This window comes from Theropithecus gelada, chromosome 13 (assembly GCF_003255815.1).
Source record: "Theropithecus gelada isolate Dixy chromosome 13, Tgel_1.0, whole genome shotgun sequence".
Taxonomy (NCBI): Eukaryota; Metazoa; Chordata; class Mammalia; order Primates; family Cercopithecidae; genus Theropithecus; species Theropithecus gelada.
The window spans coordinates 90,484,317-90,510,561 of record NC_037681.1 but is presented as its reverse complement, the minus strand read 5'-3'; the positions used below and the strand labels follow the sequence as shown (position 1 = coordinate 90,510,561).

General features: G+C 38.0%; 1 protein-coding gene across 1 annotated transcript in view; it reads right to left on the bottom strand.

Annotated features, from left to right (window-relative positions):
- Positions 1–742: 742 nt before the first annotated feature.
- The window catches only part of GMCL1 (germ cell-less, spermatogenesis associated 1), a 54,147-nt gene continuing 28,644 nt past the window's right edge, over positions 743–26,245 (bottom strand). Inside the window, exons 10-14 of the mRNA XM_025354537.1 lie at positions 22,029–22,098; positions 17,851–17,926; positions 12,784–12,929; positions 10,515–10,602; positions 743–3,185 (exon numbers count right to left, since the gene is read on the bottom strand). Of these exons, the coding sequence (XP_025210322.1) occupies positions 3,090–3,185; positions 10,515–10,602; positions 12,784–12,929; positions 17,851–17,926; positions 22,029–22,098 (476 nt within the window). The 3' untranslated portion in view covers positions 743–3,089. The remainder of the gene's footprint in view (positions 3,186–10,514; positions 10,603–12,783; positions 12,930–17,850; positions 17,927–22,028; positions 22,099–26,245) is intronic.

The window sequence follows — 26,245 nt, the reverse complement described above, 5'->3', positions numbered from 1 at the left end:
ACTGTGCCCGGCCCCCAGTAACCCTATTTTTGCATTTGATGTTGAAAATTGTTCACATATGATGGTAATCCTATTGAAAGACTTGAAATTAGATAAAATGTTAGCTGTGAAACACTTTGTAAAAAAACAAAACAAAACAAAAAACAGGCCGGGCAGTGGCTCATGCCTGAGATCCCAGTACTTTGGGAGGCTGAGGTGGGCGGATCATGAGCTCAAGAGATCGAGACCTTCCTGGCCAACATGGCGAAACCCTGTCTCTACTAAAAATACAAATATTAGCTGGGCGTGGTGGCACATGCCTGTGGTCCCAGTTACTCAGGAGGCTGAGGCAGGAGAATTGCTTGAACCCAGGAGGCGGAGGTGGCAGTGAGCCAAGACTGCACCACTACACTCCAGCCTGGTGACACAGCAAGACTCCGCCTCAAAAACAAAACAAAACAAAACAAAACAAAACAAAACAAGTGACTACCACTGTTCTCCACACGGTTTTACCTTTCTTGCTAAGTTTCATGCCAAACCATTTTTTTTTTAAAGGAAAGGTATTCATATCCCTTCTTAATAACTTAGTGTGAAACTCTAGGACATATTTTCTTAAAGACCTCTTCCTTACTGACAAACACAAATCATTCTTAAAATATAAATGTTGTTTTCTAGCCCTAGCATAAAAAAATAGTAGAGGCTGTAAGACAAAAGCTGACAAAACACAAAGCTTTCATAAACCATAGTTTATATAATACTTTAGCTTACACTATTAACACTTTATTGAAAATATTTCTATTGAAAAGAACTCTGCAAACACATAAAAGTATTTGGTAAGAAAACAAAAGCACATCTTTACTACCAATGTGAATTACTAGCTGACAATTATCAATTTCTCAAATAAGAACATTAACCTACTTGTGATTGAAGAATTATCCTGTCTATGGATGACATAAGCAACTTGGCCAGGACAGAACCAATGGATGAAACCACATACAATTCCAATTTGGCCAGTTAACTTATATAAGTGAAATGAAACAGTTAACTTTATTCATTAATATGCTCAAACATTATCTTTACTTCCAAGATTTGCAAAAACTTAATTATCCAAATAATTTAAGTGTGGCATTTATATATATTTCAATACATAAAGGGTAAGGAAACTCTTATACAGTAATGAGATAGAAAGAAAACAACAGCTTCCCGTGAAAGAGACCTAATATAGTCAAATATAAAAATAATTAATGTAACCTCTTTTTTTTTTTTGAGATGAAGTCTCACTCTGTCACCCAGGTTGGAGTGCAATGGTGCAATCTCCACTCACTGCAACCTCTGCCTCCCGGGTTCAAGTGATTCTCCTGCCTCAGCCTCCTGAGTAGCTGAGATTACAGGCGTGTGCCACCATGCCCGGCTAATTTTTATTTTGTGTATTTAATAGAGATGAGGTTTTACCATGTTGGTCATGGCTGGTCTTAAACTCCTGACCTCAAATGATCTGCCTGCCTCGGCCTCCCAAAGTGGCTTACAGGTGTGAGCCACCACACCCGGCTGACGACCAGCTGAAATGTAACCTCTTGATAACAGCCAAATCACTGTATTAGAAACATTTAAATTCCAGCTCTGAGGGTCAAGGGTGAGGCATTTAAAAGGTTCCTTTAAGTTAAACCAAATGGATGAATTTTAAAAGAACAAAAGCAATTTATGAACCTATGGGCATATCATTAAGAAAGAAAAAAATTATTAATAAATTCCAAAAGTTAAAAGGAGTTGGAATAAAAACCTAACTAGAAAGAAAAAAAATTTTGGTTTCAGTTAAGGGGGGTTTTTTGGTCCATTTTATGTAAGAGCTTACTTACTCTTTTTCCAAATGGGCATTTATTATTTGCACAGATACATAAAAATGATTCCCATTTTAAAAACCATAATAAAAATATACATTAACCACAGAAGTACTTACTCTAACTGGAAAGAAAATGAACATGGCTATTCTCAAAACAGTAATAAACACAAAAGGTCAACATATATAAATCACGACAAATGTACATCTCATTTTTGACAAAAATAAGTTCCATTTTTACATTAATGCTTCATCATCAGGTTCTATATTAGATCCTCTGACCTTATTTACATTTACTATGAAATTTCTATTAGCATGTGTAACTCAAAGGCACTCAATTCAGAGGGTATAAAGTCCTGAGCTTAAGTAGGAAACAAAGTTCCCAACTAAAATTTGAACATAAATAATTCTAAAGATCAGAGAATATTAAAATGTTTAAAACTATAATATCTGGTACATAAATAATTCTAAACCTAATAATAAAGGTGTACAGACTGTCAAAGAAAAGACCATGTAAGGCAAGAAATATCCTTGGAATCAAACTGATTTTTCCCTCATTCAAGATCATTTGAAGGTGTGAAGCTAACTTTCATTGTTCTTAAAATCCTAAGAAAGCCTAATTTAAAAAAATAGCAATGACAATGCTTAAGTTTAAAAAAAAGTTTCGCAGTTTAGTCTCCAAAACCAGGAAAAAAATATTTAATGATTAAAAACAAGTGTGAGCTGGAAAGATATTGAACTAAAAGAAGGCATCATAATGAGAGGTGAAAATATTAAAGGAAAGCTTTAAATGCACCAACTGAAAAGAGCATTTCTAATTGGCCATCCGAATTATTCTTTTAGATTATTTTAGCCAAATAAAAAGAAATTTACAGATGGATAACTGAGGTCCACTAACATAAGGCAGAAAGAAAGTTTAAGCTAAAAATTAAATCTATATTTTGTTGCAGATAAATGTGAGATTTACCTACAGCAATTTTCTACTGATGCTAAATTAAACGCATGAGTTGACATCGCTCCAACAGAAATGGTTTGACAGATATTTTCTTGGCTTTAAAATGTTTTTTCGTATATGCATAGAAATGCAAGGAGGATAAGAATAATCTTCTGTATTGTCCGTACAGTTCGTAAGGCCTTTGTCATTGTTAGTCACCTTAGATGTGAATATCAGTAGGGCCATTAAATTAAAACTGGCCTAAAAAGTTTTCAAAGTGCTACTGTTTCCAACTGATGAGATCTTCAGTTTTCTGTATTTTCTGGGTGACGATTATTTTCAATTCTTTTTTTCTGGTGATATATACAAGAAGTTACAGCAGATATATAAGGGGAAGATCAGAAGCCTGCTGTCCAAGTTCATCACCACTTGTTCCTATAAGACAGATTTGTAGATTTAATGACAATTAGATAGCAATAGCTTAAAAATAAAAACAAAAAAACCAAACTGTTGAACTGAGTGAACCAAAGGAGATAGTGTCCTGAGTCTGAGATCCACAACTCCACTCTCCAAATTCCCACCCACTAGCTGTGTGACCTTGTCAAATACAGCTTCCTCACTGTAAGATGGGGACAATAAGAGTACCTGACTTACAGGAGGATTACATGAGACAATGCACAGGGAGTTTCACAAAGCCAGCTATCTATTGTGTACTCAATAATGGTAGTTGTTTTCATTATTGCAAAAATTTCTATCAAATATTTACATATTTTGTGAACAGATACAATGTCTACAAATACATAAACTTCTCACTTGACTTCAATGTTTTAAACATTTTATTTCCTTTTAAAAAATAATTATTTAAAAAAAATGAGATAGGGTCTTTCTATATTGCCCAAGCTGGCCTTGAACTCCTGGGCTCAAGAGATCTTCCTGCCTCATCCTCCTGCCTCAGCCTCCTGAGTAGCTGGGACTACAGGCAGGTGCCAATGTGCCCGGCTACTTGGCTTTGATTTCTGATGGCCGTTGGGTACAGCAAATCACTGGGATGAGGGTCGGGAGTCATTATCATCACCAAAAAGCAGGGTTCCTACTATTGTTTAAGATTTCCCACTGTCCCTATGACAAACATGTAATTTGTCTCCTGAAACATAAAATGCATTATCATGGAAAAGCAATTTCAGGTTCAGTTACATCAACACACACAAGAATGCTCAGAACTCTCAGAGACAGGAGTTGACACTACACAAATATAACATCCCTGATGCTACAGATCTCTGTTTGGAACCTCATATATCCTTTACTAGAAGCATTTGCTAGACAGAATCAATCCTCAGAGTAAAAGAGGAAACACTAAAATGAGAATTCCTACATTTTAAATGCCTGGCATACACTCTCTGCAATAGTATGCATTAGTTACACTTTATTTATTTTGGGTAAGATACTATTAAACACTGTTTAAATCCAAAGTTTTAATTTTTTACTGAGGCATGTATTCCTGCATGAAGAGGGACTAAAACTAGAATATTTGAGTGACTGAAGCAGACTCACTGGACACAGCTTCTGTGTTGAGGGAACAAGGAGATAAATTTGAATAAAGAAGGTAGAGAGTACAAATGTCTCACACACACACACACACACACACACACAATCTCTCTCTCTATATGAGGGAAAGTGGTATTTTAAAAAGACATCAGTGAACAAAATCAGGGGAGGCCATCACCTAGACTGATTGTGCTAACAGTGTCACCAGAGAGGAACGATGCCAAAGCATGGTTGGTCTTCAGATACTTGAGACATCCTGACCTAGTCAAAATTTATATCAATAATCTGGATGAAGGCACATTTACCAAATTTGTTGAGGACAAATGCTTTGATGATATGTATATCTGATGATAAAAATTAAGATTCTGTACCTAATAACTAAAAGCTTCTGAGGAAGATTAGCCTTCTGGTATTTGAATATAGTTAAGATTGAGGCAGGGAAGGGCAGGTCAAAGGGCCAACTCTGGAGAAAGAAGGAAGCCATGTGGATATCATTTGGCTGAATGGACACACCAATTTTTGAATATTAAATTGTATTAATCCCCACTCTCCATTCCCAAACAGGATAGGTTGATCCTAGCTTCATCAAGTGTGTTGCTTCACCTAAAGGTTCAATCTGCATCTGCATTTGCATTGAAGTACCTTTACAGCAAAGTTCTATTGTCATTATTCCACTATGGATGGAAGCTGTGGAGCCCACATATCACAGCAGCAGAGCAGCAGCATCCTCCTAGGTCCGCACTTCTACTTCCAGATAATTAGTTATTCATCTCTATGTAGAGATCCCTGCTTCTCTGAGGTTTTTGCAACTTATTCTATACTATTCCTCTATTACTTCCCCCACATTCTATCTTATATGTCTAAATTCCAAGATCTACAAATACAACTCACTATTGAATAATCTTTACTTCGTTATAAAGTAACTCAAATTCAAACCCTCAACTATTGGCTACTATCTATCCCTTCCTTTCTTTCTTTCTGGGTCACCTCCACTTTCACTCTTACAATTCGGCTTAAAAAAATAAATTTCTGGGTATTTGTTGTTGTTGGTAGTGTTTTTTGTTTGTCTGTTTTTGTCTGGAGACAGGACCTGACTCTGTCACCCAGGCTGGAGTGCGGTGGCATGATCACAGCTTATTGCAGCCTCAGCCTCCCAGGCTCAAGTGATCCTCCTGCCTCAGTTTCTGAGTTGGTGGTACTACAGGCACATGCCACCATGCTTGGCTAATTTTTTAATTTTTTGTATAGACAGGGTTTCGCTATGTTGCCAGGGCTGGTCTTGAACTCCTGGTCTCAAGCAATCCTCTTGCCTCGGCCTCCCAAAGTGCTGGGATTACAGGCATATGCTACCATGCCAAGCCTGCAATTTGGCTTTGATTCCCCATCGCAGCTTTTGAATGTCTCACCAGGTTACCTTTTTTGCCCATCTCTTAAATACCAGTGATTACTAGGGTTCTATCGTGTCATATTCTCTACACATTTCCTGAATGTTATCTCATCCAATTATTATTTCTAGTTCAGGCATTACTTGTAAACTCCAGATCCATTTATTAACCAGCCTATCAAATTTTCACCTTGATGTTCTCAAATTAAACGTGCCCTAAACGGAATTCATCATCTCTTCACCATCACCAACACTACGTCATGTTCATTTTCCTTCCTATAATTCAAATCTCAGGTAAAACCACTACTATAAATCAAATTGCCCAAATCAGAAAACTATGAACCATCTGACATTTCCTCATGCACACACACGATTAAGAATCAAATTCTCAGTTGCACCACTTTATTTCCAGAACCCATCAGTATTTTCATCTTCACTGCTACATTCTTTAAGGTTCTCATCACTTTTAATTTGAATTATAGCTATATAATCAATAAATTGTTTTATTGCCATTATCATATCTTGAATCCTTCCTACACATTGCCGTCTGAGGGAACCTTCTATAGTGAAAATCCATTTAGCATGGTCTTATAAGACAGACAGTTACAAAATAAATATACAAAATTCACTACCTTCCTTACATTATCAAAAACTATTAGAACAAATGATTCATTTCATATTAGCAATTGAAATGTAAAATACTGGCTGGGCGCAGTGGCTCACGCCTGTAATCCCAGCACTTTGGGAGGCCGAGGACAGCGGATCACAAGGTCAGGAGATTGAGACCATCTTGGCCAACATGGTGAAACCCCGTCTCTACTAAAATACAAAAAAGCGGGGCATGGTGGCATGTGCCTGTAATCCCAGCTACTTGGGAGGCTGAGGCAGGGGAATCGCTTGAACCCAGGAGGTGGAAGTTGCAGTGAGCTGAGATCACGCCACTGCACTCCAGCCTGGCGACAGAACAAGACTCCGTCTCAAAAAAAAATAACAAAATAAAATACTAAACATTATACTTCTAGGAAATAATACAGGAACAATATGGGAAAAACTACAAATTTTAGAGAGAGACATAAGAGAAGACCTAAATAAATGTAGAAAATACCATATTCCAGAAAGGAAGACATCAACTGTCCACAAACTACTCTACATATTTAATCATATAAATTAAAATTCCCACAGGAATTTTTGAAAGGAAACTTAGCAAAATGATTCTACATCCCATACAGGAGAATAATCATGCAAAAAGAACTGAGAGATTTTTGAAAAAAGAAAAATGAAGGTGGTTTTGTATTACTAAATATTAAAATGCATTTTAAAGTTAGCCTAATTAAAACAATGCCTTGTCTTCATAACAAAGAAATCAATAAAACAGAAAGTCTAGAAATGAAAGCAAGTTTATAAGTATTTCATGTACAATAAGGCATTTCAAACACACTGATACATCCAGTACATTTCAGATACATCGTCAAATACTCCAAAGTAAAAAATTAAGCCATAAAAAGAACAGAAAAATATATAGATGACTATTTATATAATCCTAGTAAAATGGGGGCCTAAGGGTCACACCAAAAAAACAAATCATAAAAGAAAAAGATAGATTGTTTTGAAGGTTGAAAAGACAAATGACAAAAATGTAAAGACTGGGCATGGTGGCTCATGCCTGTAATCCCAGCATTTTGGGAAGCCGAGGCAGATGGATCACTTGAGCCCAGGAATTCCAGACCAGCCTGGGCAACGTGGCAAAACCTCGTCTCTATAAAAAAATACAAAAATATTTAGCTGGGCGTGGTGGTTCAAGCCTGTAGTCTCAGCTACTTGTGAGGCCCAGGAGGTGGAGGCTGCAGTGAGCCATGATTGTACCACCGCACTCCAGCCTGAGTGAGAGTGACAACCTGTCTCAAAAAAAAAAAAAGAGAAAAAGTAAAAACTACAGACTATCACAAATGTTAGTATTTTTAATATATAAAAGCTGTTAAAAATTAGCAAGAAAAAAATGAACATTTTAATAAAAAATTTAACAGAAACAACATAAGCTGTCAGTTTACATGAGATGATGTGTTCAATAAGCATAACAAAACCCAACCATACACTAACCAAAGAAATGAACATTGAAAATTAAGGGCCAGGCGTGGTGGCTCACACCTGTAATCCCAGCACTTTGGGAGGCCAAGGCAGGTGGATCACTTGAGGCCAGAAGTTCAAGACCAGCCTGGCTAACATGGTGAAACCCTATCTCTACTCTAAATACAAAAATTAGTGCACTCCAGCCTGGGTGACAGAGCAAGACTCTGTCTCAAAACAAACAAATAAAAAAGAAATGAAAGTTAAAACAAATATTTGTTTTCACATTTACTACACTGGGATAGAGATGAAAAAGAATGATAAGACACAATATCGGGTATACTCTCCTGTACTGCTGCCGGGGGGGGGCAGTATGAATTGGACAGTACCTTTGGAGGGCAATTTGTCCATTAGAAAATTGTATGTACCATGCAACAAGAATTCTACTTGGAATTTACGCTTTTAAAATATCATAAAAACGGACAAAGATATACGTATATTTCCTATAGCACTGAAAAAAATGAGAAACAACTTTATCCAATAAAGAGGAATTATCTAAATTATGGTATAGCCAAAACAACTAATATTATGCAGTTCATAAAAATGATGCTGTGAATATATATTTATTGACAAGAAAAGCTATGTACAACAAAGTGAAAAAAAAAAAGTAGATTACAATTACTACCTCACTGTCTGATGCATCTAGGCTCTCCTGGCCCTGGGCTCTGAAACAGGACTAAGCCTTTCTTCTACTGGGCCCAGGCCAGGTAACCCCACTTTGCCTCTTCCCCAGGCCTGACCACTATGCGGCCAACAAGTTCTCCCCAACCACTGAGTTTGCCATGAAGGAGACAGAAGACAACACCACACTTGTGTTCACTGTGGATGTCGAGGCCAAAAAGCATAAGATCAAACAGGCTGTGGAGGAGCTCTATGACACTGAGGTGGCCAAGATCAACACCGTGATCAGGGCTGATGGAAAGAAGAAAGCGCATGTTCAACTGGCTCCTGAGCATGCTGCTTTTAGATGCTGCCAAAAAACTGGGATCATCTAAGTTGAATCCAGCTGGTGAATTCTAAATATATATATATTTCACCATTAAAAAAAAGCAGGTTACAAAATAGCTAATCTACTGTGATCCAATTTTGCAAAAAAGATACAGGTGAAGAAAAAACTCAGCAATGTATCTGAGTGGTACATGTATGATTGTTATTTCAGCTGACTTATATTTTCCGTTCTTTCTACAACATCCATAACCTATATGAAACACACAACTCCCAAAGTAAATCTTCCAAACTCCATCCACAGCCCTTATGCCCTGGCTCTAGTTATACTGAACTCTTCCAACCGTCCTACAGTTCCTTGAATGACCCGTGTATTCCCTTGCTTCCATCTTACTCACCGTTTGAGGCTTGGTTCAGGTATGCATTGACTTTAACACTTTTCCAGGAGACGATGCTTTCCCTGAGCTGTCTTTCTTTCTCCTCCTCCTCCATTAACCACCCCCAACCCCGGCAACTGCTCAGTTACAGGTTAGAGTCTTCTCCCTCAAGGTTGCACACTCTGAGCTCATTCTATCATGCTACTTACACTAGTCTATATTAACACAAGCCTGTCTTTATTTCTTCTACTCCTAGCTGAGAACCAAGCACATGGTGGGGACACAAATGTTTGCTGAAGGAACATATGGAATACAACTACTATCTTGGCCTGGTGCATTTTTAGGTCTCTGGCTGGGATTGAGCCATGATGGTATTTTTCATGAAGTTTCAGGTAGAAATAAAGATAGTCATTGTCTATTCAGCTGCAGAGGGTACAAGAAGGACCAACAGAGAATTCTGATGGAGGCAGATTTGAACTTTCTCATTATATATCTGCCTTGAAATGGACATTCCTACCTATTACCTTTCATGTAAGATGGGGGTCGGCTAGAGTTTCAACAATGAGTGGATGACCCTCTGTAAGAATGCTATTAAAAGAAGTTCTCATATGGCATGTGAGGTTACAATGATCACTTTCAGGGTTACTTGCAATGCTAAGGATGTTCTACGATAGTCTCTTCGGTCTGAGGAAAACTACTAACTTCTCATAATTTATGTAAACTATAACAAGCTTTGAATCCTTTAATAAAACATTATGCCTTTTGGAATGATGATTAGTTTTAATAGAAATAAACTTCCTCAATATTTTAACAGCTTTCAATTTTACTTTTAAAAATGGTCTACTTTCTCATCATGACACTTTGAAACTTCTCCAAGTGTGTGATGTATGAATAAATAAATGGCTTTGGAGATAATCTGGGGAACAATACAGAGTTTGCCATCTTACAAACCTAATGGGCTAGAGAATAATGCTCTTATGATATTAAGGAGCTTCGGAGACATACAGGATTGTCTTCAAGACGCCTGCTGTGAATGTATAAATAAATGCACTATGTACACAATGGATAAAGCACTTAAGTTCCTAAAATTTTAGGAATGAATTTTAGTGCTGCTGATGATATTCAGGATAAACAATTATTGCCTTATAATCAGCGTTTCCCTGCCCCTCAAATAGTGTTTTCTTTTTTTCTCCCAATTATGCTTCCATTGGGATGGGGTCAGTTATGCATAAGTGAACATGGTACTTTCATCTTTACCTTCAAAAGGCTTTCAAACCAACTTTTAGGTCAAAATACCATCACTGTAATGTTAATTCTACTTAAGAATTTTCAAAAGAGGATTCGAAAGACAAATATTATAATGACATACCAGAAGATAACCGAACATACCTGATCCTTTTCAAGTGTAAGTATTTGATAGCCAGTTGTTCTACTACATATTAGTTTTCCACTACTATCAAAAGAAGCCAAACGTAATCTAGGATTTAAAAAAATAAATAAATAAACACAGGATTTTTAAACCACAGATTAAATAAGCCCTTCCTCACTTTCATATTTACTTTTTCCTCTGTTTTTTATTTGATAAAAGACTTTCAGGAAGTCTTTTCAAACTGTAATCTGACTGCATTCAGTGACAAGCCTGTGCTATTACACATATCTGGCCAAGAGAAATAATTTATAAATGTTTTTACTGTGGTAAAATATACATAACATTTATCATTTTAACCATTTTAAAGTATATAGTTCTGTGGCATTAAATATATTTCCACATTGTTCTTTACCCATCTCTAGAACATCTTCATTTTCCCTCGCTGAAGCTCCTTACCCATTAAACACTAACTCCCCACTTTCCCTTCCCTCAGGCCCTGGCAACCACCAGTGTACCCTCTGTACCTATGAATTTGTCTACTCTAGGTACTTCATATGAGTGGAATCTTATAATATTTGTGCTTTTGTGAGTGGCTTATTTCACTTGGCATGTCTTCCAGGTTCATCCATGTTTAGCATGTATCAGAATTTCCTTTCTTTTCAAGGCTAAATATGTTCTCTTTTATGTATGTACCATATTTTGTTTCTCTAGCATCTGTCAGTGAACATGTGGGCTGCTTCCACCTTTTGGCTATTGTGAATAACGCTGTTATGAACATAAGTATACAAAAATATCTGTTTAAGCCCCTATTTTCTTTTCTTTTTTTTTTTTTTTGAGACGGAGTCTTGCTCTGTCGCCCAGGCTGGAAGGCAGTGGCGCAATCTCGGCTCACTGCAAGCTCTGCCTCCCAGGTTCACGCCATTCTCCTGCCTCAGCCTCCCAGGTAGCTGGGACTACAGGTGCCCATCACCACGCCCAGCTAAGTTTTTTGTATTTTTAGTAGAGGCGGGGTTTTCACCGTGTTAGCCAGGATGGTCTCGATCTCCTGACCTTGTGATCCGCCCGCCTCAGCCTCCCAAAGTGCTGGGATTATAGGCGTGAGCCACCGTGCCCAGCCTAAGTCCCTATTTTCAATTCTTCTGGGTCTATACTCAGAAGAGAAATTACTGGATTGTATGGTAATTCTGTTCAATTTTTTTGAGGAAGCGATATACCATGTTCCATAGTGTCTGTGCCATTTTATATGGCCACGAGCAGTGCACAAGGATTCTAAATACTCCACATCCTTACCAACACCTGTTACTTTTGTTTTTTTTTTTTTATTCTGTTTTTATTAATAGCCATCCCAATAGGTGTGAAGTGAAAGATCATTGTGGTTTTGGTTTGTATTTCCCTAATTAGTAATGTTGAGCATCTTTTCATGTGTTTTTTAGCCATCTGTATATCTTCTTTGGAGAAATGTTTATGCAAGTCTTTGGCCCATTTTTGAGTTGAGTTTTCTTTTTAAATTATAGAGTTGTAGGAATTTTCTGTATATTCTGGGTATTCATGTCTTGTCAAATGTATGGTTACAAATATCTTCTCTCATTCCCCAGGTTGCCTTTTCACTGTCCTCTGATATATGGGTTTGTGATTTTGATGAAGTCCAATTTTATCTATTGCTTCTTTTGTTGCCTGTGCTTGGGTGTATTACGGAAGAAATCACTGCCAAATCAATCGTTAGGAAGCTTTCCCCCTATGTTTTCTTCCAAGAGTTTAATAGTTTTAGTTCTTATGCTTAGATCTTTGATCCATTTTGAGTTAATTTCTGTATTTGGTGTAAGGTAAGTATAAACATATGACTTTTAAATCATATGTTCATTAAGCTATTGTCCAATTTGTCAGCTTCTGGTATCCTCTCAGAAAAAGATTGCTAGCAACTACTGGGCAAAGTTTAATATATTAAATCCTTTAAAAAGTTAAGGATAATACATGTTTTCCTGGAAACATACCTTGCTACATATTTCAACAGTCTGGAATTTGCTAGGAATAGCAACAAGGCGATAACTTCAAGGCTGATATTCCCTATTGGTATATATTCCAGCCTATTCATTCTCCCTGACATACTAGATCTTATGATTCTGATTACTGACAATACATTTCACAGGAATGGAGCCTCGTCATTTCCTACCACTTTCACATATACTGTAGCTTACCAAAGTTCTACTAATGTTGGCGTAAATTATCAAGGTTTTATTTCTTACATTTCCTCTGGAGTGAGGAGGAGTGGGGTGGGGAATCTCATCCTACCTAAATGCTATGCTCCTTCGAGGCTGTAAACTGACAGATCCGCTACATGGCTGATTCAGTGTATTGCGTTTGAAAATGATGTATCGATTGGTGTAAGTTACAAGTAGGTCAAAGCCGAAGTTAAAACCCGTCCAACGCCAGCAGTACTAAAAAATACAAGAAAGAAGACTTACTTCAGTTTATCATATTAGCAAGTCAAAAATAAAAAATTCAAAATGTCTTTTGTCTCTAACTCATTACAAGTGTTTCCCTCATGAGTGGCTGACTTTTTGTCAGTGACTTTTTCTTCAGGCTTATCACCCCAAACTATACATACATCTATGCCAGAAAAGCTGCCCTTATGATCATAATTCTCTAAGCTACTTTCCTCTTCATGATCAGTTTCCTTATCTCTTCATACTGCAATTCTACCATAAATAATAATGCTTTTTTTTTTTTTGAGATGGAGTCTCACTGTCACTCAGGCTGGAGTGCAGCGGCATTATCTCGGCTCACTGCAACCTCCACCTCCCAGGTTCAAGTGATTCTCCTGCCTCAGGCTCCCAAGTAGCTGGGACTACAGGTGCCTGCCACCACGCCCGGCTAATTTTTGTTGTTGTTGTTTTTTGAGACACAGTTTTGCTCTAGTTGCCCAGGCTGGAGTGCAATGGCATGATTTCGGCTCACCACAACCTCCGCCTCCCGGGTTCAAACGATTCTCCTGCCTCAGCCTCCGGAGTAGCTGGGATTACAGGCATGCAACACCACGCCTGGCTAATTTTGTATTTTTAATAGAGACGGGGTTTCTCCATGTTGGTCAGGCTGGTCTCGAACTCTCGACCTCAGGTGATCTGCCCGCCTCAGCCTCCTAAAGTGCTGGGACTATAGAAGAGAGCCACTGCGTCTGGCCTTTTTTTTTTTTTGTATTTTTAGTAGAGACAGGGTTTCACTATGTTGGCCAGGTTGGTCTTGAACTCCTGATCTTGTGATCCGCCCGCCTCAGCCTCCCAAAGTGCTGGGATTACAGGCATAAGCCACTGTGTGAAGCAATAATAAGGCTTTTCGCTGCAACTCTATGTGACTATATAGCTTAGAGCACTAAGAATCTAGATGGGGGTAACTAAGAACCCATTAAAATCTCCTTGCTGCTGGGCGCGGTGGCTCAAGCCTATAATCCCAGCACTTTGGGAGGCCGAGACGGGCGGATCACGAGGTCAGGAGATCGAGACCATCCTGGCTAACACGGTGAAACCCCGTCTCTACTAAAAAAACACAAAAAATTAGCCGGGCGCGGTGGCGGACGCCTGTAGTCCCAGCTACTCGGGAGGCTGAGGCAGGAGAATGGCGTGAACCCGGGAGGCGGAGCTTGCAGTGAGCTGAGATCCAGCCACTGCACTCCAGCCTGGGCGACAGAGCGAGACTCTGTCTCAAAAAAAAAAAAAAAAAAATCTCCTTGCTTTAAAAATACTCTAAAATACCTTAAGTGACACATAACTGGGTTATGTAAATACCATCATGGGGTTCACGAGTTTGTTTATTCTATCAGCTAATAGTTAATGTGAGAGTATCAGATAAGGTGGTGTGATAGAGAGAAGTAGTTAGGGCTTCAAGTGTTTGGCTGACACCCTGGATTGCAATTCAGTATTAACTGATATTTATTGAGCACATATTATATGCCAGGCACTCCTCTAAGCAATGGAATCATAGCAGTAAATAACATACAGTTTCTGCCCTAGCAGAGGTGAGGTGATAACTGTAAGGGCAAAGCTTTTTTTTTTTTTTTTTTTTTTTTGAGACAAGGTCTCTCTATATTGCCCAGGCTGAACTCTAACTCCTGGGTTCAAGCAATTTTTCCACCTAATCCTCCCAAGTAGCTGGAACTGCAGGTGCATACCACTGTGCCTGGCTGGAGCAAAGGTTCTGAATAGGTGAGCATGGATAGAGTCCAGTACAAGAGAGGGAATGGACTAAGAAGCAGGCAGTTCATTTTTCTAATAAGAGGAAAAGCATAGTGCATAGCTATAGATGCAGGTAGACTGGCAGAACTACTGGTAAGAGGATGTACAGATTCTCTTTTCATTGCAGTAGGCAGCAAGGCCATCAGGTAAGAATAAGGGTGAGAGTATTGCCCTTTTGAGGAGAGAAGGTATGAGTTACCTCAGCTAATGGGAGGATCAGTTCACTAGGGAAATGCAGACAGATCATGATGCAGCACTAACCTACTTGAAATTCATGGTTACCACATTCAAGTGGAACCTAATGGGGTATGGTGCTTGTCTTTAATCACATTCATCTGTCTGGATGCAAGCATGGAGTGCAACCCTTAACAAGAGTTGGGGTTTAGCCAGGTGAGTTTAACATGTCAAAGAGGAAAAAGAAAAGTTAAAAGAGTATAAGCAAGCGACCAATTTTAAGATGGAACACAAAATATAAGTCAGGCAAAGAAAGAAGTAGAAATGTGGTCAGAAAGGTGATAGGGAAAGGTTGCAAAAATAATGTATTATATAGCCAAATGGGGTTAAAAAATTGTTGGAGTCCAGGTGCTAGAGAGAATGAGCTAGAAAGACGAGGTGGGGTCTGAAAACGGGATGCCTGAAATGGAGATTTTGAAGGTGGTGTAGTAATTAATAATGCAAGGGTATGCTCATGGGAATGGATGCCTGAGGTAGGGTGGAGCACAAGAGCATGGGGGAAGGAAGGTCAAGGAATAGAGATATTGAAATCATCAAGACTGATAATAAGAATAGTGATAAAGAAAGGTAATGAGGGCTGGACGTGGTGGCTCACGCCTGTAATCTCAACAATATGGGAGGCCAAGGTAGGAGGACCACTTGAGCCCAGGAGTTTGAGACCAGCCTGGGCAACTAGTGAGACCTCGTCTTTACAAAAAATTTTAAAAAATTAGCCAGGCGTGGTGGTGCATGCTTGTAGTCCCAGCTACTTGGGAGGCTCAGGTGGGAGGATCACTTGAGCCCAGGAAGTCAAGGCTTCCGTGAGTCATGATTGTGCCACTGCATTCCAGCCTGGGCAACAGAGTGAGACTCTGTCTCAAAAAAAAAAAAAAAAAAAAAAAAAAAAAAAAAAAAAAAAAAAAAGAAATAAAAAAAGAAAAGAAAGGCAGTGAGCTCAGTGAATTATGGCCATAATAAGGGTAGTAGGTGGTATAGTGGAAGCATTTGCTTCAAAGTAACAACAAGATCTGGAAGCAGCAACAAGGAAAAATGTGAACTAAAGAAAACTATTCTTTTATACTCTGAACATCTATCATAATATAAAGGCAAACATAGGCTGGGTATGGTGGCTCACGCCTGTAATCCCACCACTTTGGGAGGCTAAGGCAGGAGAATCTCTTGAGCCCAGGAATTTGAGACCAGCCTGGGCAGCATAGGGAGACCCCCATCTCTACAAATAGTAAAAAATAAGATTAGCTGGGTGTGGTGGCATGTGTCTGCAGTCTCAGCTACTCCACAGACTGAGGTAGGAGGATTGCTTTCAGTTCAGAGCACTGAGGCTGCAGTGAGCAATGATTGTGCCACTGCACTCCAGCCTGGGCGACACATTGAGACACTGCCAATCAGTCAACCAATGCAAACATAAAACAATCAACTTTTAAAAATTAAAAATAAATAAAGTAAAAATGAGGAAAAGTTTGGGATAGAAATAACCAAATGGGTATCTATATAAGGCTGATTTTTTTGAAAAATAAAAATTATAATTAGTTGGGGGGGAATATTTAAAAATGTAGTTCATGTCCCATTAGTAGATTGTAAAATCAATTGAATAGGATACAATCAGCTGGTTTTGTTTTGTTTTGTTTTGTTTTTGAGACGGAGTCTCGCTCTGTCACCAGGCTGGAGCGCAGTGGTGTGATCTCAACTCACTGCAACTTCTGCCTTCCGGGTTCAGGCGATTCTCCTGCCTCAGCCTCCCGAGTAGCTGGGACTACAAGTGTGTACCACCACACCCAGCTAATTTTTGTGTTTTTAGTAGAAATGGGGTTTCACCATGTTGGCCAGGATGGTCTCGATCTCTTGACAGTGTGATCTGCCTGCCTTGGCCTCCCAAAGTGCTGGGATTATAGGCGTGAGCCACCACGCCCAGCCACAGTCAGTTTTTTTTTAAAAAAAATATTAAATAGATAGCTGGGCATGGTGGTTCATGCTTGTAATTCCAGCTATTTGGGATGCTGGGATGGGAGGAGTGCTTGAGCCTGGGAGGTAAAGGCTGCAGTGAGCTGTGGTCATGCCACTGCACTCCCGATTGGGTGACAGAGGGACAGCCTGTCTCTAAATAAAAAATAACAATAAAAGTATTAAATAGAAAAAAGAATCTCTGGATGCACAGGCGTAAGTATTGTTTTCAAATACTGTTCTTTCACTCATATACATTTATATTGGGTGATAATGAAAAAATATCTTTTTTTTTTTTTTGAGATGGGGTTTCTCCAGCCAGGCTGGAGTGCAGTAGCATGATCTTGGCTCACTGTAACCTCCGCCTCCCAAGTTCAGGTGATTCTTGTGCCTCACCCTCCCTGGTAGCTGGGTTTACAGGCACGCACCACCATGCCTGGCTAACTTTTGTATTTTCAGTAGAGACAGGGTTTCACCATGTTGGCGAGGCTGGTCTTGAACTCTTGGCCTCAAGCGATCTACCCACCTCAGCCTTCCAAAGTGCTGGGATTATAGGTGTGAGCCACCGTGCCTGGCCGAGAAAAGGTAATTCCTAATGTGGGTAACAATCAATGGATCTGAATGTCCTTGATTTAGGATAACTGTAACACAGAATCACTTTTAAGACTATGTAACAGATCCCTCACAATTTCTTCATCTTAATTTCGGATTGCTAAGGTACCCTCTTCTTGTATCTCTTATCTGAACTCAAAATTTAAGTTCGGCATTCTCATACAAGGCCAAGTAATCAATCGCTACTGAGTGTGGTGGCTGTAATGCCTTTCCCAGAAGATCATGCTACAGAAAGTATACAAGCTCTTCTGAGGTATGACAAGTGTCATGATTATTACTTACAGGTGCAGGATGTGCTGATAATACAATTTGTATGAGAATATTAACAGTCACAACCCATACTTACTTCACCATCTTTGGCAAGCTTTCTACCACACCTCATGCTATTTCCCTCTAGTTCTTCTTTATTGATTTCTTGAGGCCTAAAAATATACATAAAACATGAACTCTCATAGAAAATATGCAACTAATAATTGAAAAAGAACTATGAGTTAAGGACAGAAAATCTTGCTACCAGATTTAAAAATAAATTTTTGTGGTACAGATAAAAATAACAATGTGTTGATTAAATTTAGTCTATTACCTTTGCTAGATAAAAAAGATTTAATATCTTCTATGTTTCACTTATTGCCCTGACTTCTGGACTACTTTTATTAGGGCTCAGTCAAACCAGAGAAGAGGAAAAGAAAAACTGAAAAATTCTATTTGCCAAAAAAAAAAAAAAAAAAAAAAAAAGCAAAAGTCTACTAAGTAAAACAAGTTAAAATCTATTATTTCTGTAAATAAGATGTGACTTGATATCACCTACCACTTAACATTACTTGTTTCACATGCAAACCATTTTTCATGTAGTGTAAGTATGCAAAATCAATATTTAATAGAAAATGTAGAATTTTATCAGTTAAGTCTTTACTTGGTTCCCTAGTTTAAAAACCTTAATAAATTAAGAGAAACACTGTTATCTCAAGTTGTAATAAATATAGTATTATTATTAGCTTTATAATTCCAAATGATAATAGCAATACAATACATTCATTCATATACTCATTCACAACATGAAGTGTCTAGAAACTGGGTGCAATAATAGCATATATAATAGATAATAAAATAATGAAACAAATACAATAAATAAATAAGTGTAAATAAGACTAATAAAACATGTCCTTGATATCCAAGAGCTCAGTTTAGTAGGGAATTAGACATAAGTAATAATTATAATACAGTTAATTATAATAACATTAATAGTTTGTGGTTTGTGATGTTAAGAGCATGAAGAAGGTACAGATTTATTGCCCATGGTTAGAGGGGGATCATTAGAGAGTAAATATTATTTGTGCCTGAGTGGAAGCTTGTTGGGTGAGGTGGAGGTGAGGGGTGAATTCTAAGGAGGGCTAAGAGTATTCCAGGCAGAAGAAATAGTGGATAAAAAGGAACTGGAGCATAACAGAAAACCAAATGTAAAGGAATTTAATACAGCTGCAGCATACGAACATAAGAATTTAGTGCACATTTAGTGCAGATGAACATGAAAGGAGATGAAGCTAAATGCATCTGGGATAGAATGCTGACAGTTCCCACAGGTCATGCTAATAAGTTTCAACTGCTCTTGTAGGTAACTAGTTCCCAAGCATTTATTCTGTAACTTTAAAATTTTTTATTATGAAAAACTGCAAACATATGAAAGCAGAGAAAACAGTGTAATGAGCCAAATTTTCTTACCATCTAGCTTCAATAATTTTGAATACCAATACTATAATCCCTTAACTATCATCAAATATCCCTGGACATATTTAAGTAGAGGAGTGACACAGTTTTACTTCCGTTTTAGAAAGATAACCTTCTTGGCAATGTAAACGAGAGTTTTATGAGAACCCCAGAGGGAGACTTGACATCAGATTATAACCTAGCATCCAGGGAATATAGTGTCTTCCTCACTTTAGCAGTCCTGCAGCAGTGAGCAGATGCTTGGTTTATCTGCTGAACAGAACATTTCCTAAGCGGGAATATAATCATACACAGTTGACCCTTGAACAACAGGTTTGAACTGCTTGGGTCCATTTATACACAGATTTTTCTCAACCAAAATCAGATAAAAAATGAACTATTTGGCCAGGCGCGGTGGCTCATGCCTGTAATTCCAGCACTTTGGGAAGCCGAGGAGGGCGGATCACAAGGTCAGGAGATTGAGACCATCCAGTCTAACATGGTGAAATCCCGTCTCTACTAAAAATACAAAAAAATTAGCCGGGCATGGTGGTGGGCGCTTGTAGTCCCAGTGGCTGGAGAGGCTGAGGCAGGAGAATGGTGTGAACCCGGGAGGCGGAGCTTGCAGTGAGCTGTGACTGCGCCACTGTACTCTAGCCTCGGCGACAGAGACTCCGTCTCAGAAAAAAAAAAGAAAAAAAAAAGCAGTATTTGTGGGATGTGAAATCCCACTTGTATATGGAGAGCCAACTTTTTGTATATGTGGGTTTTGCAGGACTAAACAACTGTGGGACTAGAGTATGTGTGGATTTTGGTATACGCAGGGGTCCTGAAACCAATTCCCCCAGAATGACTGTACCTCTTAGGCAAAAAACTAAACACTTATTCTAGTGCAGTGTCTTAGATGAGACTCTATATTACCCTCAATAAGGATATGGGTGAGGAAAATCTTGAAAAGTAAAGAACATCCAAAATCTAAAAATTGAATATACAGAAGATATAGGATGATTTATAAGCTACTTCATACACTACAAAAATGCTTCAGTTCTCAATTCCATTAAACAGTTCATTGTTACTTCATATACTACAAAATGCTTCAGTTCTCAATTCCATTAAATAGCTCATTGTTACTTCATATACTACAAAATGCTTCAGTTCTCAATTTCATTAAATAGTTCATTTTTTGGTTTCAATTTATTATTTGTATTTCAACAACCTTTTTTTTCTTATTTATTTTTGGGACGGAGTTTCGCTTTTGTTGCCCAGGCTGGAGTGCAATGGTGCAATCTTGGCTCACTGCAACCTCCACCTCCCAGGTTCAAGCGATTCTCCTGCCTCAGCCTCTTGAGTAGCTGGGATTACAGGCATGTGCCACCACACCCGGTTAATTTTGTATTTTTAGTAGAGATGGGGTTTCTCCATGTTGGTCAGGCTGGTCTCGAATTCCCAACCTCAGGTGATCCACCCACCTTGGCCCCTCAAAGTGCTGGGATTACAGGCGTGAGCCACCGCGCCCAGCCTCAACAATCTTACTATTATTTATGCTGGATAAATATACCAGGAATATAGTTGAAAAAATATATAATTATAATCAAAGTAGAAACTAGGATCCTGGATAATAAAAATCTCATAAGCATCATGAATTTATGTAATACTTTCATACACTTACTGTTTGGATGAAAACTTATAATTAGGTCATTACTTAAAAAAATTCTTTGGTATATAAAAATGAGTTCAAAGAGATCAGGGGCAAAAAATTAAACTTCAAAGGTCTTTCTGTATTCTCAGTCTCTTCATAATACCTATATATTAAGAAGCTAGCAGAAGGATCAAATCACAAATATAAAAGTTCTGTGAACTACAAAACACTATACCTCTTTCCTTTAAGATGAAGGAAGAGCATTAATGTTTTGTGGGGGGAGTCATATGTTTTTGGGGAAGGTATCCGTAACCAGATGGTGTTTTTGTTTTATTTTATTTTATTTTATTTTATTTTATTTTATTTTATTTTATTTTACTTTACTTTACTTTACTTTATTTTATTTTTTATTTTATTTTATTTTATTTTATTTTATTTTATTTTATTTTACTTTACTTTACTTTATTTTATTTTATTTTTTATTTTATTTTATTTTATTTTATTTTATTTTATTTTATTTTATTTTTGATACAGAGTCTCACTCTATCCCCCAGGCTTGGAAGTGCAGTGGAGCAATCTCGGCTCACCGCAAACTCCACTTCCAGGGTTTAGTAGAGACAGGGTTTCATTATGTTGGCCAGGCTGGTCTCAAACTCTTGACCCCAAGTGATCCTCCCACCTCAGCCTCCCAAAGTGTTGGGATTACAGGCGTGAGCCACTGTGCCTGGCCTGCATGGTATTTAAATTCATTTTAGACTTAAAGATCATCAAAACCTATTTATTACATTAATTAGAATTTGATAATACTACCATAAATAAGAAAAAACTGATTTACCTAGACATAAATATAAAAATTGTGCTTTATGAAAGCATTACCTCAAATAATAGTTCAGTATGTCGAAAGAAAATCGTATGATACTAAGTGAAACAAGGTATACAAGGATTACATGTTCGATTTTACTAACAAAGTAAATGACATTTCAATAATTGCATTATACTAATTGACCAGAAAGACATTTATAAGACTGATAATGTTGCAAAAATATAATAAAAAGTGATATGATCTTTACTTCAATAGCTTGAGTTTTCAATACTGTTAATTATTTTTCAACATAATTAATGCATTAAAAAATCCATAGCAAATTTTTTTAACGAAAAATGATATGTTATAATATACTTACCCCACCTCACTGTCTTGTTCTGCCCGCAGCAGAGCAAACCACTGCTGTTTATACACAGAAGAGAGCCATTCTGAAATGTAAGAATAAATTAATAAATAACAACTGAAGAACATAAAGGATTTAAACATTCATAGTTGATAAAATTGTTACCATTTCTAAATACAAGTTTAAAATAGCAATTTAAAAATTAGGTAGCTTAGGCCAGGCATGGTGGCTCATGCCTGTAATCCCAGCACTTTGGGAGGCCAAGACAGGTGGATCACCTGAGGTCAGGAGTTCGAGACCAGCCTGACTAACATGGCAAAACCCCATCTCTACTAAAAATACAAAAATTCGCTGGGTGTGGTGGTGGGCACCTGTAATCCCAACTACTTGGGTGGCAGAGGCAGGAGAATCGCTTGAACCCAGGAGGTGGAGGTTGCAGGGAGCCAAAATCATGCCACTGCACTCCAGCCTGGGTGACAGAGTGACACTCCATCTCAAACAATCAAACAGACAGAAAACAAACAAACAAACAAAAGAAACTGGTAGGTAGCTTATATTTTACAAACATACTATAATGGCTTAATGATCTTTAAAGTGGTAAAGGTTATATAGCTTTGTCTCAGGATAGACTGTACTTATATTGCATACATTTAAATTGGGATGTAAATCCTTAGTTAAAAGCATATTCTTGCATTTAATGTTTTCCTTTTCATAGTTCATATTAATTTTTCAATTGTAAAAATCATACCTAAAACTATATTTTTAGTTTTTACAGAAGTTCTGATAGAAAATTGAATAATAAACTCTTCAGTTATTAACATCTAAAAAATAACAATTAATTTGTTTTGGAAATCCCTAAATTAGTAGATGAAACATGCACACTCAATAAATAATTCTAGAATATTAGATTTAGATAATATAAAATTAGAATATTTTAAATTATTTGAAATAGAATAAAAATTATAATTATAGACATTCCTTTAATAATAAATACACCTTTTTCCCACAAAATAAGCCTGTGTAAGTGGAAATGTTAGTTATTTTAGATAAAAACAGATTAAAAATAAGAGTAGGCCAGGTGAGATGGCTCATGCCTGTAATCCCAAGCACTTTGGGAGGCTGAAGTAGGAGGATCACTTGAGCCCAGGAGTTCTAGACCAGCCTGCGCAACATAGTGAGACCTGATCTCTCCAAAATCACGAAAATTAGGTGGACATAGTGGCGTGTGCCTGTCGTCCCAGCTACTCAGGAAAGCAGGAAGATCTCTTGAGCCTGGGAGGTCAAGGCTGCAGTGAGCCCTGGACATGCCAATGCACTCAAAACCTGGGCAACAGAGCAAGACCCTGCCTTAAATAAATAAATAAATAAATAATTGGCTTAGCACTATTTATCTCTCTGCTCTTGTTTATCCCCAGCTAGGGTAGTTTTTCTATTTTTTAAAAGTTCTTAAATTATTTTTCAATCTCTGTCTAAAAGAGGGGTGGAAATTGTAGTGCAATTAAAATCTGGATTGTCACTTGCTAGGTATCTACTTAATAAAAGTAATCAGGTGACTTCCAATGATTTACTGGTGTCTTTCCTTAAAACATCTTATAAATACAAATACTTTTTTTTTTTAGAGAGAGAGACACGGTCTCGCTCTGTGGCCCAGGCTGGAGTCCAGTGGCCCTATCTTGGTAAACTGCAGTCTTGAACTCCTGGGCTCAAGTGATTCTCCTCTCAGCCTCTAGAGGAGCTGGGACTACAGGTGTCTGCCACCATGCCTAGCTAATTTTTCCATTTCTTATGGAGAAGGGGTCTCCTGCTTCAGCCACCTAGTGCTGGGATTACAGGCGTGAGCCACCATGTCTGGCCTAAATACACTTTTGAATGTTTCTTTCAGGGTCCTCCAAAATTATATTCTTGATATTATAAGGAATTTAAGTGTCTAGCACAGATAATTTGTCTTCATAGGTAAATACTAGTAGCAACTATTGCATGACTCAGCACACATATACTCATATATGTTTTTAAATTCTTTTTTTTTTTTTTGAGACGGAGTCTCACTCTGTTGCCCAGGCTGGAGTACGGTGGTGCGATCTTGGCCCACTGCAAGCTCCGCCTCTAGGGTTCACACCATTCTCCTGCCTCAGCCTCCTGAGTAGCTGGGACTACAGGCACCCGCCACCATGCCTGGCTAATTTTTTGTATTTTTAGTAGAGATGGGGTTTCACCAGGTTAGCCAGGATGGTCTCGATCTCCTGACCTCATGATCCGCTGGCCTCAGCCTCCCAAAGTGCTGAGATTACAGGTGTGAGCCACTGTGCCCGGCCAAAAATTCTTATATATGTGTATTTAAAGCTGATCACTACCTATTAAAATGCCTGGAGTTTGAAACTCATTGATCTAGAGATAGCATATGGCATTTCATGATTCATTTGTAAAACTGGAATGAGTTACACATACGTGTATATTCTCAAATATCATGTTAGACGTATCCCACAATTTTTTTTTTTTTTTTGAGACAGAGTCTTGCTCTGTCACCAGGCTGGAGTGCGGTGGCATGATCTAGGTTCACTGCAACTTCCGCCTCCTGGGTTTGAGCGATTCCCCTACCTCAGCCTCCCCAGTTGCTGGGATTACAGGCATGTGCCACCACACCTGCTTATTTTTTGTATTTTAGTAGAGACGGAGTTTCACCGTGTTGTCCAGGATGGTCTCGATCTCCTTACCTTGTGATCCACCCACCTCCGCCTCCCAAAGTGCTGGGATTACAGGTGTGAGCCACCGTGCCCGGCCAAAAATGTTTTAGAATTTAAATTGCAAAATTTTTGTATAACCTCCTTTAAAACCAAAAGCATTTTAACAAGTTAAAAACATGAGTACATATTTTTGTTTCTCTTGTCATGGCTTAATCCAAAAGAGTAAAAAGTCAAACTTCAAATCTTTCTGGTCATTGGTAGCTCAAGGATTCTAGGTCCCATGTCTTAAAAGCAGCATTCCAAAAGTAAGTCAATGTAACACAAGTTCAAATGCAATGTTAATAGCATTGCAAAAGGAAAAAAAAAAAGAATCCCTGGTAAAATATGGGATGAAAAGAAGTGAAGCAGGTTCCTTTACACAGAGTTTTCAATATGTTTGTATGCAATCATTTCCAAAAAGGAAGAAACACTAGGCAGAGTTTGCCAGAATCCTTTTTGGCAGAGAGCTACTGTTGGCTGGAAAGATTCTGAAAAAGTGCCTTCAAGAAACTTTGACTACGTAGACTAAACTTTGACTAAATAGTAATATGTTTCAGCACTTATTTTAAACTTTATCAGACCAAGGTCCAAAATAAAAACTCAAAATAGGGGCTAGGTGCAGTGACTCATGCCTGTAATTCCAGTATTTTGGGAGACCGAGGCGGCAGGATTGCTTAAGACTAGAAGTTTGAGAAGATCCTGGGTAACATAGCAAGTCTCTGCCTCTACCCGCCTGCCCCTCTCCAGGCCACAGGGCGAAAAAAAAAAATGGGCATGTCAAGGTGGTATTTGACAGTGTCATGGATCCGATCTGCAGCTGAGATCTGGTCTACAGCAGTTTTGAATATAAACACAGTATTTTCCCAATGGAATAAATGAGATACATGAGACTGAATTTATTTAGATTATTTCCCTAGTTTTACACAAAGAATATGGAAAGGGGACCTCTAAAACAATATTATTTGAAAATGTCATGTCTTACATTTACGAACTTTAAAAAGCAAAAAAAGATACTTCCTAATTTGCCCAGCATTTTTTGTTTAAGTGAAGGGAAAAGTGTATCTTCAGGTATACATACACTCACACGAATCCACTTAAAACTAATATGGCTTATAGCAAAAAACTAAGCCTACAAGTTGAACTACTTTATGAAACACATAAATCAGATGTAGATAATGAAGATGAGTGACCAAACATTTACATAGTAAAAATTCCTACATGGACAAATAGGAGTACTCTGTATAGAGCATCTAGGTAGAAAATAGTAACACAAAATTATGGAGAAGCCTGGTTCAAAAACGCTTATGTATAATAACATAAAAATCTAGTTCTGAAGCTATTTTCTGAATTTATTACATGGATTTATATACTTTTTCATTTTCAGTAACTTATTTTCACAAAACTGACAATGAGGTAATTGCGTAGAAAGTTGGAACAGAGTGGCAGAAATTGATATAATTGCTGAAGGAAATGAGAAAGAGAAATAACGAACTAAAAGTAGTATAAGAAGTC